The sequence below is a fragment of the Prosopis cineraria genome, unplaced genomic scaffold (genome assembly GCF_029017545.1).
Source record: "Prosopis cineraria cultivar Desert tree isolate PC_DT_omini unplaced genomic scaffold, ASM2901754v1 PC9, whole genome shotgun sequence".
NCBI classification, from domain to species: domain Eukaryota; kingdom Viridiplantae; phylum Streptophyta; class Magnoliopsida; order Fabales; family Fabaceae; genus Prosopis; species Prosopis cineraria.
The window spans coordinates 28,402,537-28,415,816 of NW_026555340.1; the positions used below are offsets into that span (position 1 = coordinate 28,402,537).

General features: G+C 32.6%; 1 protein-coding gene and 1 pseudogene across 1 annotated transcript; both read right to left on the reverse strand.

Moving 5' to 3' along the window:
- Positions 1-1,609: 1,609 nt before the first annotated feature.
- On the reverse strand, positions 1,610-2,800 carry LOC129321072 ((-)-isopiperitenol/(-)-carveol dehydrogenase, mitochondrial-like). The gene has a single exon (XM_054966800.1). The coding sequence runs from the start codon at positions 2,661-2,663 to the stop codon at positions 1,848-1,850; it is 816 nt and encodes a 271-aa protein (XP_054822775.1). The 5' UTR covers positions 2,664-2,800; the 3' UTR covers positions 1,610-1,847.
- A 2,821-nt stretch (positions 2,801-5,621) lies between these two features.
- LOC129320749 ((+)-cis,trans-nepetalactol synthase NEPS2-like) lies at positions 5,622-6,758 on the reverse strand (annotated as a pseudogene).
- Positions 6,759-13,280: the final 6,522 nt, after the last annotated feature.

A 13,280-nucleotide genomic window follows, 5' to 3' on the forward strand; every position in this document is an offset into this window, starting at 1 on the left:
CACAAAATTTCATGATAAACACTTTATAAATTTTAATAAAAATAATTAGATCATTTATTACTATTTTAAATTTTTTGTCCGTAGAGAATGTAAAAAGTTGTGATGTCACTAAAAAAAAATTCATATCGCAAATGCTAAATATGGTTGGATCAAAGGGAGAAGTTTGATGCTAAACAAAGTCTGGAGTTTAAATTGTGATTGAAAAAATTACAATAGAAAAATGTCTTCCTGTTTAAAATATGTTTTTTTTTTTTACAATTTTTTTTTTTTTTGACAATACTTACTGGAACACTGGAACGGTTATTAATCTCGTTCAGGGAAAAAAAAAGAAAAAGAAAGGAGAGGGAAAAAGTATGTCGTTTCTTTTTGCAGGCTGACTCGATGGCGTACGGCCCAAATGTTTCAGGCCTAAGAAACAGTGATGTTGTCCACGTATACAACCCATGACTTCAGATGTCGGACTTTCTGCATCTTTTTCATTGCAAGACAGAATTGGATCATGGTGTGCACCAATTAGGATTGGGTATAACGACACGTGATCTTCTCTTATAATATGGTGAATCAATTAGAATTCTTGTTAGAAAATATGACATTTAATGTCTGACCTTATCCACTATAATTATCAAATTCATGAATTAACTTTATAAATTTAATAATTTTATATTTTTAATTTATAAATCATGTCAATTTAATCATAAATTCAGATTAAATACAAACTCGATTGGATTCGCGAGTTTATCTCTGAATTTATCATTTTTATTTTTTTAACTTATAAAATTATGTTAACTAATTCGTAAATTTAAACCAAATGCAGGTTCGTTGATTTTTTATTTTTAATTTAATGAGTTAAGTATCTACCATAAAAAATTATCGCAAAAGTTATAGACTTGATTCAAAGAAAAAAAAAACTTAAAAGCAAAAATTAATATTAATAAAAAATAAAAAACACAAAAAGAAGTTTTCATATTTTAAAATTTATCTGTTTTGTATGATAATTTATCAATTTATATGTGTTTAATTTTAATAATTTATATTCTAAATATATTTAAATCAAATTACATTCATATTTTTTATAGTAATTATTTAATAATAAACTTTTAATGATTATTTATTAATGAAGGTAAACTCATTTGAGTTTATGATTTGATTTTGCAATTCAAGTTTATATTCTTATCACGAGTTTACTTAAACTTGCAAATTTAATAACTTTTTGCCTAGAATAGGATTCTCTTCAATTAGAAAATATCTTTGAGCAATTCAAAAGAGATTTGGATCATGTGAGTGATTTAAATTCACTACTCAATCAATAAATGTTTCAATTATAGTTATTAAATTTTATTAACATTTAAAAATTATCAAAATATGTCTAAAATTTTGAGATTCAGTACTTTCGGAGTATCATCTAACAAAATTCCTAACAATTGTTCAATTAAATCTAGTGGTCACTATTGTGTCACATAAAACACTTGTCTCTTAAGTTCAACACTTGCACAAAAAACTACTATAAGGCTCTATACAAATCTAATGGTTAAATCTAATGTTTATATATAAATCCAAATGCCTCTAAGACTCTATATAATAAATCTAGAACAATATTTGCACAAAAACAAAGGGAAAAACTATTTTTCTTATTTTATTATAATTTTTGTAAAATATAGAATATTCTGACCTCCAAACAAGGCAAACTTTGTAAAATTAAAGTGGATTCATTCTGGTGTGAAAAAAAAAAAAAAAGGTAGATTCATTCTCCGTATCACGTATATTTCTTATTCTATTAGCAAGTAACACACAGTATCTGGGACTTCACATAACTTTTACTTTAGAAACCCCGAGGCTCGCGTCCGCCTTCAGAAACTCGCAAGGCTTCCGTCCACCTTCAGATCATGACCGGTTATAAAGTCCGAGTCGTTTGAAGCCAGAAACAGCACCGACTTCGCTAGGAGTTCGGGTGTGAGCTCCACGCCCTCCAACCTCGCGCATTTTCGACAGAACTCTCTGGCCTCTTCCGAGCTCAGTCCTATCCCGTTACACAACAATGGCGTCGCTATTGCCGTGGGTGACACGCTGTTCACCCTTATCCCACGCGCTGCCAGTTGCACACTCGCCGACCGTATCAGCCCAACCACTGCATGCTTCGACATGCAGTAGTCTGTCCCTATCGGGAACCCGTTGCTGCCCGCCACGCTTGCCGTGCACACTATGCTCCCTCTCACTTGCTTCTCCACCATCGCACGAGCAGCGTGCTTCACACACGCCGCCATCCCGCGGACATTGACCGCAAATAACCTGTCCATTTCGGAGAAGTTGAGGTCAAGGATGGTCTGTTCGGAGGCGCTCGCCACACCGGCGTTGCTGAACATGATATCTAGTCGTCCATAAGTATTGACAGTCGATTCCACGAGGTGTTTGACTTCATCCTCGTCAGCCACGTCACAGTGGACGTAGCTGCACTTGTCGGTTCCGATGGACGCCGCCACCTGCTTGCCCAGCTCGTCTTGAATGTCAGCGATTACTATTATAAGTGCACCCTCGTTGGCAAACAGACGCGCCGTAGCTTCTCCGATACCGCTTGCGCCACCGGTGATGATGGCTACTTTCCCGGCTAACTTGGGATGATCATTGACGGCGAGATTTGCTGTGGAATCGGAGGCAGCTGCCACCATGTTGTTGGGGGGAATTGTTGTAAGAGATGATAAACGCTAAACAGGCAGTATGTTAAGAGAACTAATCTGGGGATCAGAATTTATAAGGCACCATTTGTCTCTACAATGCTCGGACCTTAATATTACAACCATGGTTTTAGACTCTTTCCCACTTTGAGATTGAAACAGCTGAACAGGTGCACTGTTTCAATTAATACCTAAATTTCGTTAGTCACTGGGGAAAAAAAAAAAAAAGGTCCTAAAGAAATTAAGTTAAGATATCTAACATTTATGTCTTCGTAGCCCATGACATCATATGCTGCATTTAGTTTTGTCAATTCCAACAACACCGATTGAGTTGGAGGTTCTTAAAAGTTTATCCGATGGTTTAAAAAAAAATTATATTAAGCTTAGAGCTGACATGGTATTTAAAAAAGCTTATATAAAATAAACGTTACCCCTGCGATATATCGTGTAGGAGTAGGAGATTGGGATTATTAATATTAATATTTTCATAAATGCCCCACCTTTAATTCCCAGATTAAGAGAAAGCTGCTGGAGAGCATTTGCTTATGAAATTATATTATTGTACTCCTTTCATTAAAAAATATAAGATATTTTTAACTAAATCTCACCCCTCAATAAAGTAGTTATTTATTTTAAATTAACTTTATCTTTTCATATTTACCTCTACATATAAGATTTTTCAATAAGGCCTTTTAAAAAAAAGTAATGATTATACTTTAAAATATTAAAATTGTCTTATATTTTTAACACCTAATCTCTCAAAAAAGGCCTTTCATTTTTTAACGGAGGGAGGGAGTATATAAGATGGACCCTTTAACTTAAATTTGTGACATTAATATGAAATTATGAATCCCAATCCAACAAAAACAACCAGAGATAGGTCTGGTTGACCAATGATATATATTTGAGACTTGAGAGGTTTAGCTTGGTCCAAAAAATTTTTGGTATTTCAACAGATTTATGTTCCAGTGAAGACACTTAAAATTAAACATAGTAAATTAATTATGGCACTATCTCAATATTAGATACATTTCATGGGAAGTGATTAAAATTTTGAATTTAGATCTCTTAATTAAAATACTCTTCGCTTTCCAATTAAAATGGGGGATCTACTTCTGCCCAACTCACATTATCAAAAGGAAGGCTCACACCTTTATGTTGATTCCTTTGGATTTGGCTCTGCCGTCAACAATGTAGTTTTATTTAAAAAAATGAATTTTAAAATATTACCATCAAAGATTGATTCACTTAATAAGAATTTACACACTAACGGAAAATAATGATCTAAAACTCACTGTCTAAACCAGTTATAGTATATGCAGTTTAAAAAAGAAGAGGCGGTGGTATTATCGCAATTAATTGCCGTGGTTTAAGAATTTTTAAACCAGGTAAAATTAGAACCAATTTAAATAATACTCTCTCTGATCCACTTCATTGGTCACCTAAAGTGGTCCACTTTATAAGTCATTGAATTAATAGTAATATTTTATTTTTAATAAAATATCTAAACTACCTTTAAAAAGTAAGAGAGAGAGAGAGAGAAATAAAAAAATAATACTATATAATTTATTTACTTTTTGAGGGTTATGTTTGTAATTTTACTAAATTTTAGTCTTTATACTTTTGTTATATTGCTATTGATGATGTTAATAGAAATAACTTATAAATAGGATCAGAGGAAGTATTTTAAAATGGTTGACAGTATAACCAATTTGAAATATGTGACTACTTAAAAAAATAAATTTTTTTTACTTTCTAAATCGGTTAAATGTAGATCCAATGTAGAAATATTTAAATTTTCTAAAAATTAATTTTTAAAATTATTTTCTAGACCAGTTTCATAATTAAACCAGTTTAGAAAGTAATATAATAATTATTTTTAAATTAAAAAAATTACTTTCTAGACCAGATTTTCATCTTAACTGGTTTAGAAAGTCTTTCTAAAACCCTTTCCACCTCTGTTTTCTCATATTTCTGCCTATAATTAATTTCAATGATGAACCTAGAAAAATAAGTCAATGGGGTATAGTTTATTTTAAAATAATATTAATATTTTATGTCCATATCAGAATCATATTTTTTTTATTAAATAAAATCTATATACCTCATTACCTCTTGTATAGAAAGATTACTCTTTCTAAATTATTTTTCTCTTTGTCCTAACACTATTGCTACTTATGATATGGAGTAGTACATAGAAACATTTTTAGCCATAAATTTCTCAGTGAAACAAGTAAAAATTTTTAAGGGATCAAGTGAATTTTTATGGAATGAGGGAGGCAATTGAAATTTTTCAAAGGGGCAACTAAATATTTTTAGGTTCAACTTGTATAATTTTCTCTTGGCTTGGGGAGTCCCTCATAATCAAATTGACAACATTGACACGGTTAAAGACCACGTTAACTTTCCTCATGCCCAGTCTCCGACAGTGATATAGGCCAATGATGATAGCCTTTACCTCAGTGATGGGTGGCAGTGACTCTGTTCTTGAGTAAAATCCCAAATTTTGCTGTCCGATGAAAGAGTTACATATATATAAAGTTAAACAGAAGGAAATGAAACTTTGTATGGGGGCACATATTAAATTTTATACAAATTGGAGGCTACAAATTGAATATTCAGGAGCCATATATGCAATTTTCACCTTCGTTGGCGAGGGCAGCTGTACTGCCTTCACATTGCCCAACGTGGGTCCTCCCCTGGATGGCGATTCCAAGAAAAGTGAGCCATTTCTTGGGTGAAATTTAGTGAATGAGAATAGAATGCTCAGTGATTTTTTTGGTGTATTTCAAATAAAATATTCCGTTACGTCTCAGAATGCATACATAATAAGCTCCATAAATACGAGGGTCGCACTCTAAAGCTGCCCTTCTTCACTAAGGGTTGATTCTGGTGATCTCTCAGGATATGCGATATGGTATCACGAATGACTTGTACACAGGTTTGGAGAGCTTGACATGAAGTTATACCACAATAAAAATTCAGAGTTTGAACTTGGACAGTACATTAGTCATGAAAACAAACAAAGGCAAATTTTAAACAGACACGATGACACTCATTACAGACTACCCAGCATATGCACGCTGGATAAAACTCGGAACTGATCTGACTTATATTGACCACCAGAGCAGAATTGACGAAAATACATTTTTACGACACCAAGAAAAAGAGCACTTTATTTGCAGTTTGCATTTTCATTAACCAGTAAAGCTTCCGTCAATTTTGAGATCGTGACCGGTGATGAACTCGGAATCGCTTGAAGCGAGAAACAGCACCGCATCCGCCACGTGTCCGGGCATGAGGTCCACGCCATCCAACCTCTTGTACTTTCTATAACACTCCCTCCAATCCTCCTCGCTCATCCGACCTACCTTGCTCTTCAATCGGGTCACCAGTCCATTTGGTGACACGCTGTTCACCCTTATCCCACGCGCCGCCAGTTGCACGCTCGCAGCCCGCATCAGCCCCACCACCGCGTGCTTCGACATGCAGTAATCAGTCTCAGTCCAGCTCGTACTACCGCTGCTGCCAGCCAAGCTGGCAGTGATCACTATGCTCCCCCTCACGCGCTTCTCCACCATTGCCCGAGCAGCGTGCTTCACGCACGCAGCCACTCCGCGGACGTTGACCGCAAATAATCTATCCATTTCGGAGAAGTTGAGGTCAAGGATGGTCTGTTCGTAGGGCTCAGAATACCAGCGTTGCTGAACATGACGTCGAGGCATCCATAGGTACTGACCGTTGACTCCACGAGATGCTTCACTTGATCCTCATCTGCCACGTTACAGGGGACGTAGCTGCACCGGTCTGTTCCAATGGACGCCGCCACCTGGTTGCCCAGCTCGTCTTGGATGTCGGCAATGACCACCATACGAGCACCCTGATCGGCAAAGAGTCTCGCCGTTGCCTCGCCAATACCGCTTGCGCCGCCAGTGACGATGGCTACTTTCCCAGCTAACTTGCATTGGCCGTTGTTGTTGTTGATGCTGTGGTTTGAGGCACCTGAGAAGGCCATGTTTTGGGACCTGGGAGTAAATTAAAACGTGTGAGGTGGTAAGCACAAAAAAGTTGTGTCAAGATATTTTATAATGTGTGTATGTTTTGAAGGCACCACTTGGTTTTTATAATCCCCGCCAGCAACGCTGTTCATCCCTTATCTGAACCAGTGGCGGAGCCACACAGGTTGCAAAATAATTTAATTTTAAATTAACAATTTAAAACTTATTACATTAGCCCTACGAAACTTGTAAATATATAGACTAGAGCGCATCTTTTTCTTTGGAGGAAATTATGCTGAGTAGATGGACATGATCTTTTCTATAAAATATGATATCTGTATCTTATATCAATTATAAGGGTTAAGGGTCACTAAACTGTACACGACAGATCACAGATATTTTTAAATTTAATTATGAGTTAGTTTAATCCCTTAATTTTAAAGATTTACTATGTCATTACTCTACCATTTTTTTATTATTAATTAACTGTTAGTGAATTTTACATTATATTTTTTATCATAAAATATTTGAGTTTAAGGATAAAAATGACTATTTTAAATAGAACTTAATGGGCAAAAATGACCCTTAAATTAATAAAAAATATTAAAAAAATAGTGAGACTCATTAATGACTAATAGACATTAAGTGTTTTTAATATTAGAATGATGTCGGAGGGCATTATTAGAGTTGAGGGATAAAATTAACTTATAATTGAGTTTAAAAACATTCATGACTTTCATGTACAATTCATGAAAAAAAAATGATCATTAACCTTTACTATAATGATATGGTAGAATTTTAAATTTTTGAGTTGCTAAATTAACACGCTTGATTTTCATGAAAGATTGTTGCTTATCGGAAGATGATTTTTAGTTTCTTTTACAAGATCTTCAGAATCTAAAGGATTTTCAAGTGCTAAACTAAAAATATCTAAGAATACAACTCAAAAACTATATCACTATTTATGAATGAAAATGTATCAAAAACTCGCACAAATTAAATAAAGTGTGTGTGTGTGTCCACATTTTCAAGAAGATAAGAACACTTATTAGTTTATTCAAGAAAAATATCAATAATAAATTTTCCTTAAAATAAAGAGGGTATGTTGTTCAATAATAAATAATTGATAGAGTTAGCATTTGGACAGTGCAGATATTAATTTTGTTGGAGTTAGGTTTTGTAGTTATAAGATGCACAAAATTTTGACCAATTTTCTTTTTATCACTGTTTAGATCTAGTGAATTTAAAATTTTGGGTTTGAATTTAGACGGATTTTTGAGTTAAAATATTATAATACAAGGAAAATATAATTTTGAGTGCCTGCAGCTATATTTCCCTATTATATATATATATATATAAAAAAACGTTTTTGAGCTTAAATATCTCTCATCCAATATAGGGTGCAAAATTATATCTCAAAAGTAGTGGTTGCAAAATTACAAAATCCACATTCATCAGTTGTGATTTTTCCAGCGTAAGGGCGTGCATGACATGAACGTGGCTCTGCGACTGCTTATCCCCACATCCTCGTTTAAACTGCTTGGTCGTACAAGTGGATTGTGGATTGGGGATCAGAAGTATCCACGCGATGCATCTGGCTTTTTTCTCCAACTTGTCATTTGTCTGCTTAGAGAATGCAAATAATTGAATACTTTGTGGGGGGAAAAAAATGCTTGGGGCTTAGCCAATTATTCACACCTTTTCCCCCAACTTGTCATTTGTCTATTTAGAAAAAAAATTGCATAGAGAGAGAAATATGAAAAAGAATATGGAGATACGTACATTTCCATCGATGGATGATTCCAAAACACATCCTGATCATCTTCATTATACATGCAGCAATGAAAGGAAGCAAAGAAAGAGATACCCACACACGTATAGCGTCTGGCATATTTTGAACAAAGTTATCTCCAATAAAAAAAAAAATGTATGTTAGCAATAAAAAGAAGGAAGCGAAGCGTGCTGGTTGGCTTACAAGCAACGTGCATTTCTCTTATTATCATACATGTATTCTTACAATTAGTGGCAGAACCACTTGATTCTGAGGGTGGACAAACGCACTCTCTCATTATGGAAAAACGAAATATTAGTATGGTGTGTACATTTTGTAATTTTGGACCCTCTACTTGTAATATTTTGCATCTATAAACTAAATAAAAAATATTTGAGTTCAAAATTTTATTAAACATATAATATTTTAATGATCAATATGAGATATCCAAAAGATGTTTTTATAGAAGATTATATTAATTAAGATGTTCAATATAATTTTCTAAAAAGAAAAATTGTGAACAATATATTTATTTAGAATTTTATTTTAAAAAATATTGATTTTTAAATGAAATTATCTTGCACCCTTGACTTTGGATCTTGACTCTGCCATTAGTTATAATACCTCATTTAAAAAGTCTATTCATGAGATTCGTTGTTATCAGCTATACATGGGTTGATTACTTGATCCTTGCTGTATTTTTCTCTATGATTTTGCCTATTGTATTTGAAAAAAGAAGAGGTTTTAATTTGCTGAATGCAGTTTCAATCATGTTTCCAAAGAAAATGATAATTAAGAACCCTTCAAGACAAGTGGAAATTCTAAACCATTGAAATTTCAACATCAAACTATGGTCTTTATTTAAAATTAAAAATATGAGTTTAAAATTAAAAAATTTACTAAATTTACTATTATGGGTTAAGATTATTATTAATCTCAATTGAAAAAACTAATATCAATAGTTTCAACCGATAATAATAATTTCAGAAACTATGACCCATAACAATTGGGGTTCTAATAATTTTTATTAAAATTAATAATAGTCCTAACTGAATTTACTATTATGGGTTAAAATTATTATTAATCTCAGTTGGAAAAACTAATATCAATAGTCTCAACCGATAATAATAATTTCATAAACTATGACCCATAACAATTGGGGTTCTGATAATTTTTATTAAAATTAATAATAGTCCTAACTTATGATAGTAATTTTGATAATATCTTTTTTTATTTTTTAAGTGGCTTGCCTATTTATTAATAAATATAAAAATTTATAAGTAATTAGTTTCATATTCAAAAGTGACTTGAGTAAATTTTAATCAATTATTGTATATCCACAAGTTTTTTTTTTAAGTTTCACGAATAAATTTTAATTTCATACTAAAAAATAATTCATTCTAAAATATGGTTCTTAGTTTCCTCGACTAAGATAATTAATAATAGTCCCAACTCATAAATATGATCTTTTATATATTTTAAATTTATATATTTTTAATTCAAATAAGGATTATAATTTATTATTAAAATTTTAATAATTTAAAATTCTAATTAATTGTAATTAATAGTCTTACTTTTCCAATCCACACACATCTTCTGTTACGTTGTCGGAAGACACTTCATGTTCCATGAGTACGCGCGTCACACTCTGAACTTGCCCTTCTCCACCGATGACTGATTCTAATTTTAGTATTTGTTTGGCATATTGTTTCACAAATCACTTGTCCGCTAGTGTGGAGAGGTTCACGTTTTGATACGATGATGGTTACGGTTTACTATTGGAGTGAAATGGATTTAAAAAAATAAAAATAAGTTAAATCACTTAATCTCCAACTATCACTTCTAATCTTATAAATTAAATTTCTATCATGAGTCCTGTATAAAAAAGTGTTACAGTAATGTAAGATTTATAAATGTAAGAGCCTTTATCATCCAATATGTTAGTCGTTTAGAGCACAAATTTAAAAAAAAAAATTCATCCCAAAATACTAACTTGTTATATGGAAAAGCTCTTCACACTTATAAACCTTACATTACTTGTGAAATTCATCAATACGAGACTCATGCGACTCCATTCCATAACACCTCACTCATTCTCTTGCCAGTCGAAACCCTCCACATATAACCTTTTTTATAACATCGGCTTCTCAATGAAAGCCCCGACATAATGATCTCAATAAAATTTATTTTGTGCAGGTTTCTGTATATATTATAAATCATATATCACTTGTGAAATTTCCTAATGTGAAACTCATAACAATCACTCATGCTTCTCATGGACATAATTGACTTGTTGCTTTCTCACATTTTGATTATTATATTTATATCTTTGCAGCCAATTCCATTTTATTCTTTTCTAGCAAGCAAATAGGCCTTGAGAATTGACGTTAATTTACACGCACAAAATTTATGATAAATAGGTCTTGCCATTACTGATACCTTATATTTTTTTTGAAGTAATAATTAGTCAAATTGAAGTTTAAAGATTTTGATAATCTCACGGATAATCATCAATAGGCTTTTTTTTTTTTTTTTAAAATAGTGGTTGAGGCTTGAGAGTGCATTCATTTGACAGCCATGTGCAAATCCTTTGTTTATTATTGAGATCACTTTAAGATGTTTAAAAAATTCTGTCAGAATTTGCGGGGTTTGGGAGGTGGATGAAATTTTTCTCAATTCATGTGCCGGTTTACTTCTTCCATAAAATTTGGGACGAATGAAATACGCGAACAAGGCTAAAATTATGAAAATTTGGCATACGCCAAGTTGCTCGTGCGTGAGCTCCACGCCCTCCAAGCTTCGCTTGTGTTTTTTCAATTACAATCACTCAACTTTTCCATATTCTCAGTGACTCTTCATTTCACTCCAGGAATGATCTCGATCGTTATTTTAAATTAATTTTTAAATATTTTAAATATTATATTCATAAAAATAAAAATTATGAAAAATTAATATTAAATTCAAAATATCATGTATTTAAATAGTCAATTTATAAAAATTATAAAAAAAATTTAATATCAAATTAAATTGTCCATATTATATCTGTTCCGTCTATATGTGGATAGACAATTTATAAAAATTTTATACTAAATTAAACCAACTACATTAAATATGTGCTAATAAGACTGATGAGGAACTGATTTATTAAAAATCTTTTTTAAACATATTTATTTTGATAAATATAAAGTAAAAATAAAAACTTAAAACTGAATTGCCCACATCCCGTCAAGAGTGATATTTACCGCATCTAATGAGCTTTGAAGCAATTCAGATTTAATATTAAAATTTTTATTTTTACAAGTGTATTATTTAAAATATTTAAAAATTAATTCAAAATCAATGACAGAGATATTTTAAAAATAAAATGAAAGGTTAGGATCACTCGTCGAGGTGATGAGCACGAATTACAAATTCTTTACCTGACATGATAATAATCATGTAATTTAATTCACCAATTGTTAGATTTTGTTATATAATATTTAAAAATACAAAATTTTAAATTTTTTTCAATGGATAAGCGTATGTAGGAAGTGTTCTAAATGTAAATTTTAATTTGAATTCTTAAAAATATACCCTCTCTGTTTAAAAATATAAAGTATTTGTTACCTAATCTCATCCCTTAATAAAGTAGTTATTTACTTTAAAATTAACCGTATCTCTTCATATTTATCCTTATTAAACACACTACAATAAATAAAAAATTATTATCAACAGAGCTACTCTTAAAGAAAGATAATAATTATATGTGAAAAGATTAAAAATACCTTATATTTTTTAACATTCAACTTTTTAAAAAATATTTTTTATTTTTTAATAAAGAGAGTATGTTTTAATAATTTTTGAGCATTGTTAAAATTCTAAAACTCTATTGATTGAGTAAGTGTATTTAAATTACCCAACTCGCTTGTTGCACTCAAGCCCATTGGGTGCCGCTTCTGTTCATCCTTATCACACATGCCCGCCTGTACTAACCCAGCCACTACGTGCTTCTACAAGGGTTTATTTACTTTTTTTTCTTTATTTTTTTTCACTTCTTCCATCTCCATCACACATATTATTCTATTAAATGAATTTTTTAAAATTATAAAATTAATGAGATGTGAGAAGTGGAGGAAAATGGAAATAAAGAAGTGGAAAGGTTCCTTGGCCGCTTTCATTGCTGCTCGCCATGCTGGCCGGGCACACTATGCTCCCCTTCACGCGCTCCTCCACCATGGAAGGAGCCGCAAGCTTCACGTGTGCAGAAATCCCACGACGTTGACCGCAAATAGACTATTGAGTTAAGAGAAGCTGAAGCATGGTCTGTTCGGAGGCACTCGGAATACAAGAGCTGCTGGACATGACATGTCGAGGTGTCCATAGATATTGACCGTTGAGAGGTGTTTGACTCGATCCTCGCCCGCCACATCACACCGGACGTTGATGCTCCTTTTGGTTCCGATGGACGCGCGCCACCACCTGGCTGCCCAGTTGGTCTTGGATGTTGGCGAAGAGGCCTAGGCGTGGATCCTGTTAAAAAGTAATCGTGATGTCAGCAATCATATGTTATTAGTTAATGTGGGAATGGGACCATGGTCCATGGTATCTTTTTATGTCAAATCAATATCAGAGGACATTTTTATAATTTGTCATCCCAACTTAATTTTTTAAAGTGCATCGTATTGCGTGCTTTCGACGAATTTTCCCGCCTCCAATGTATATCTTTGATAATGTGAATATGTGGTCGTGGATAACATGGAAATGCCAGGTGGATCGTCAGGGATATCTTCTGGATTTGCGTGTTGGGTGGCGAGGTGCATGGTGCATCCAAGGGATGGGTCTCAACTCTCACTGAATCAGATG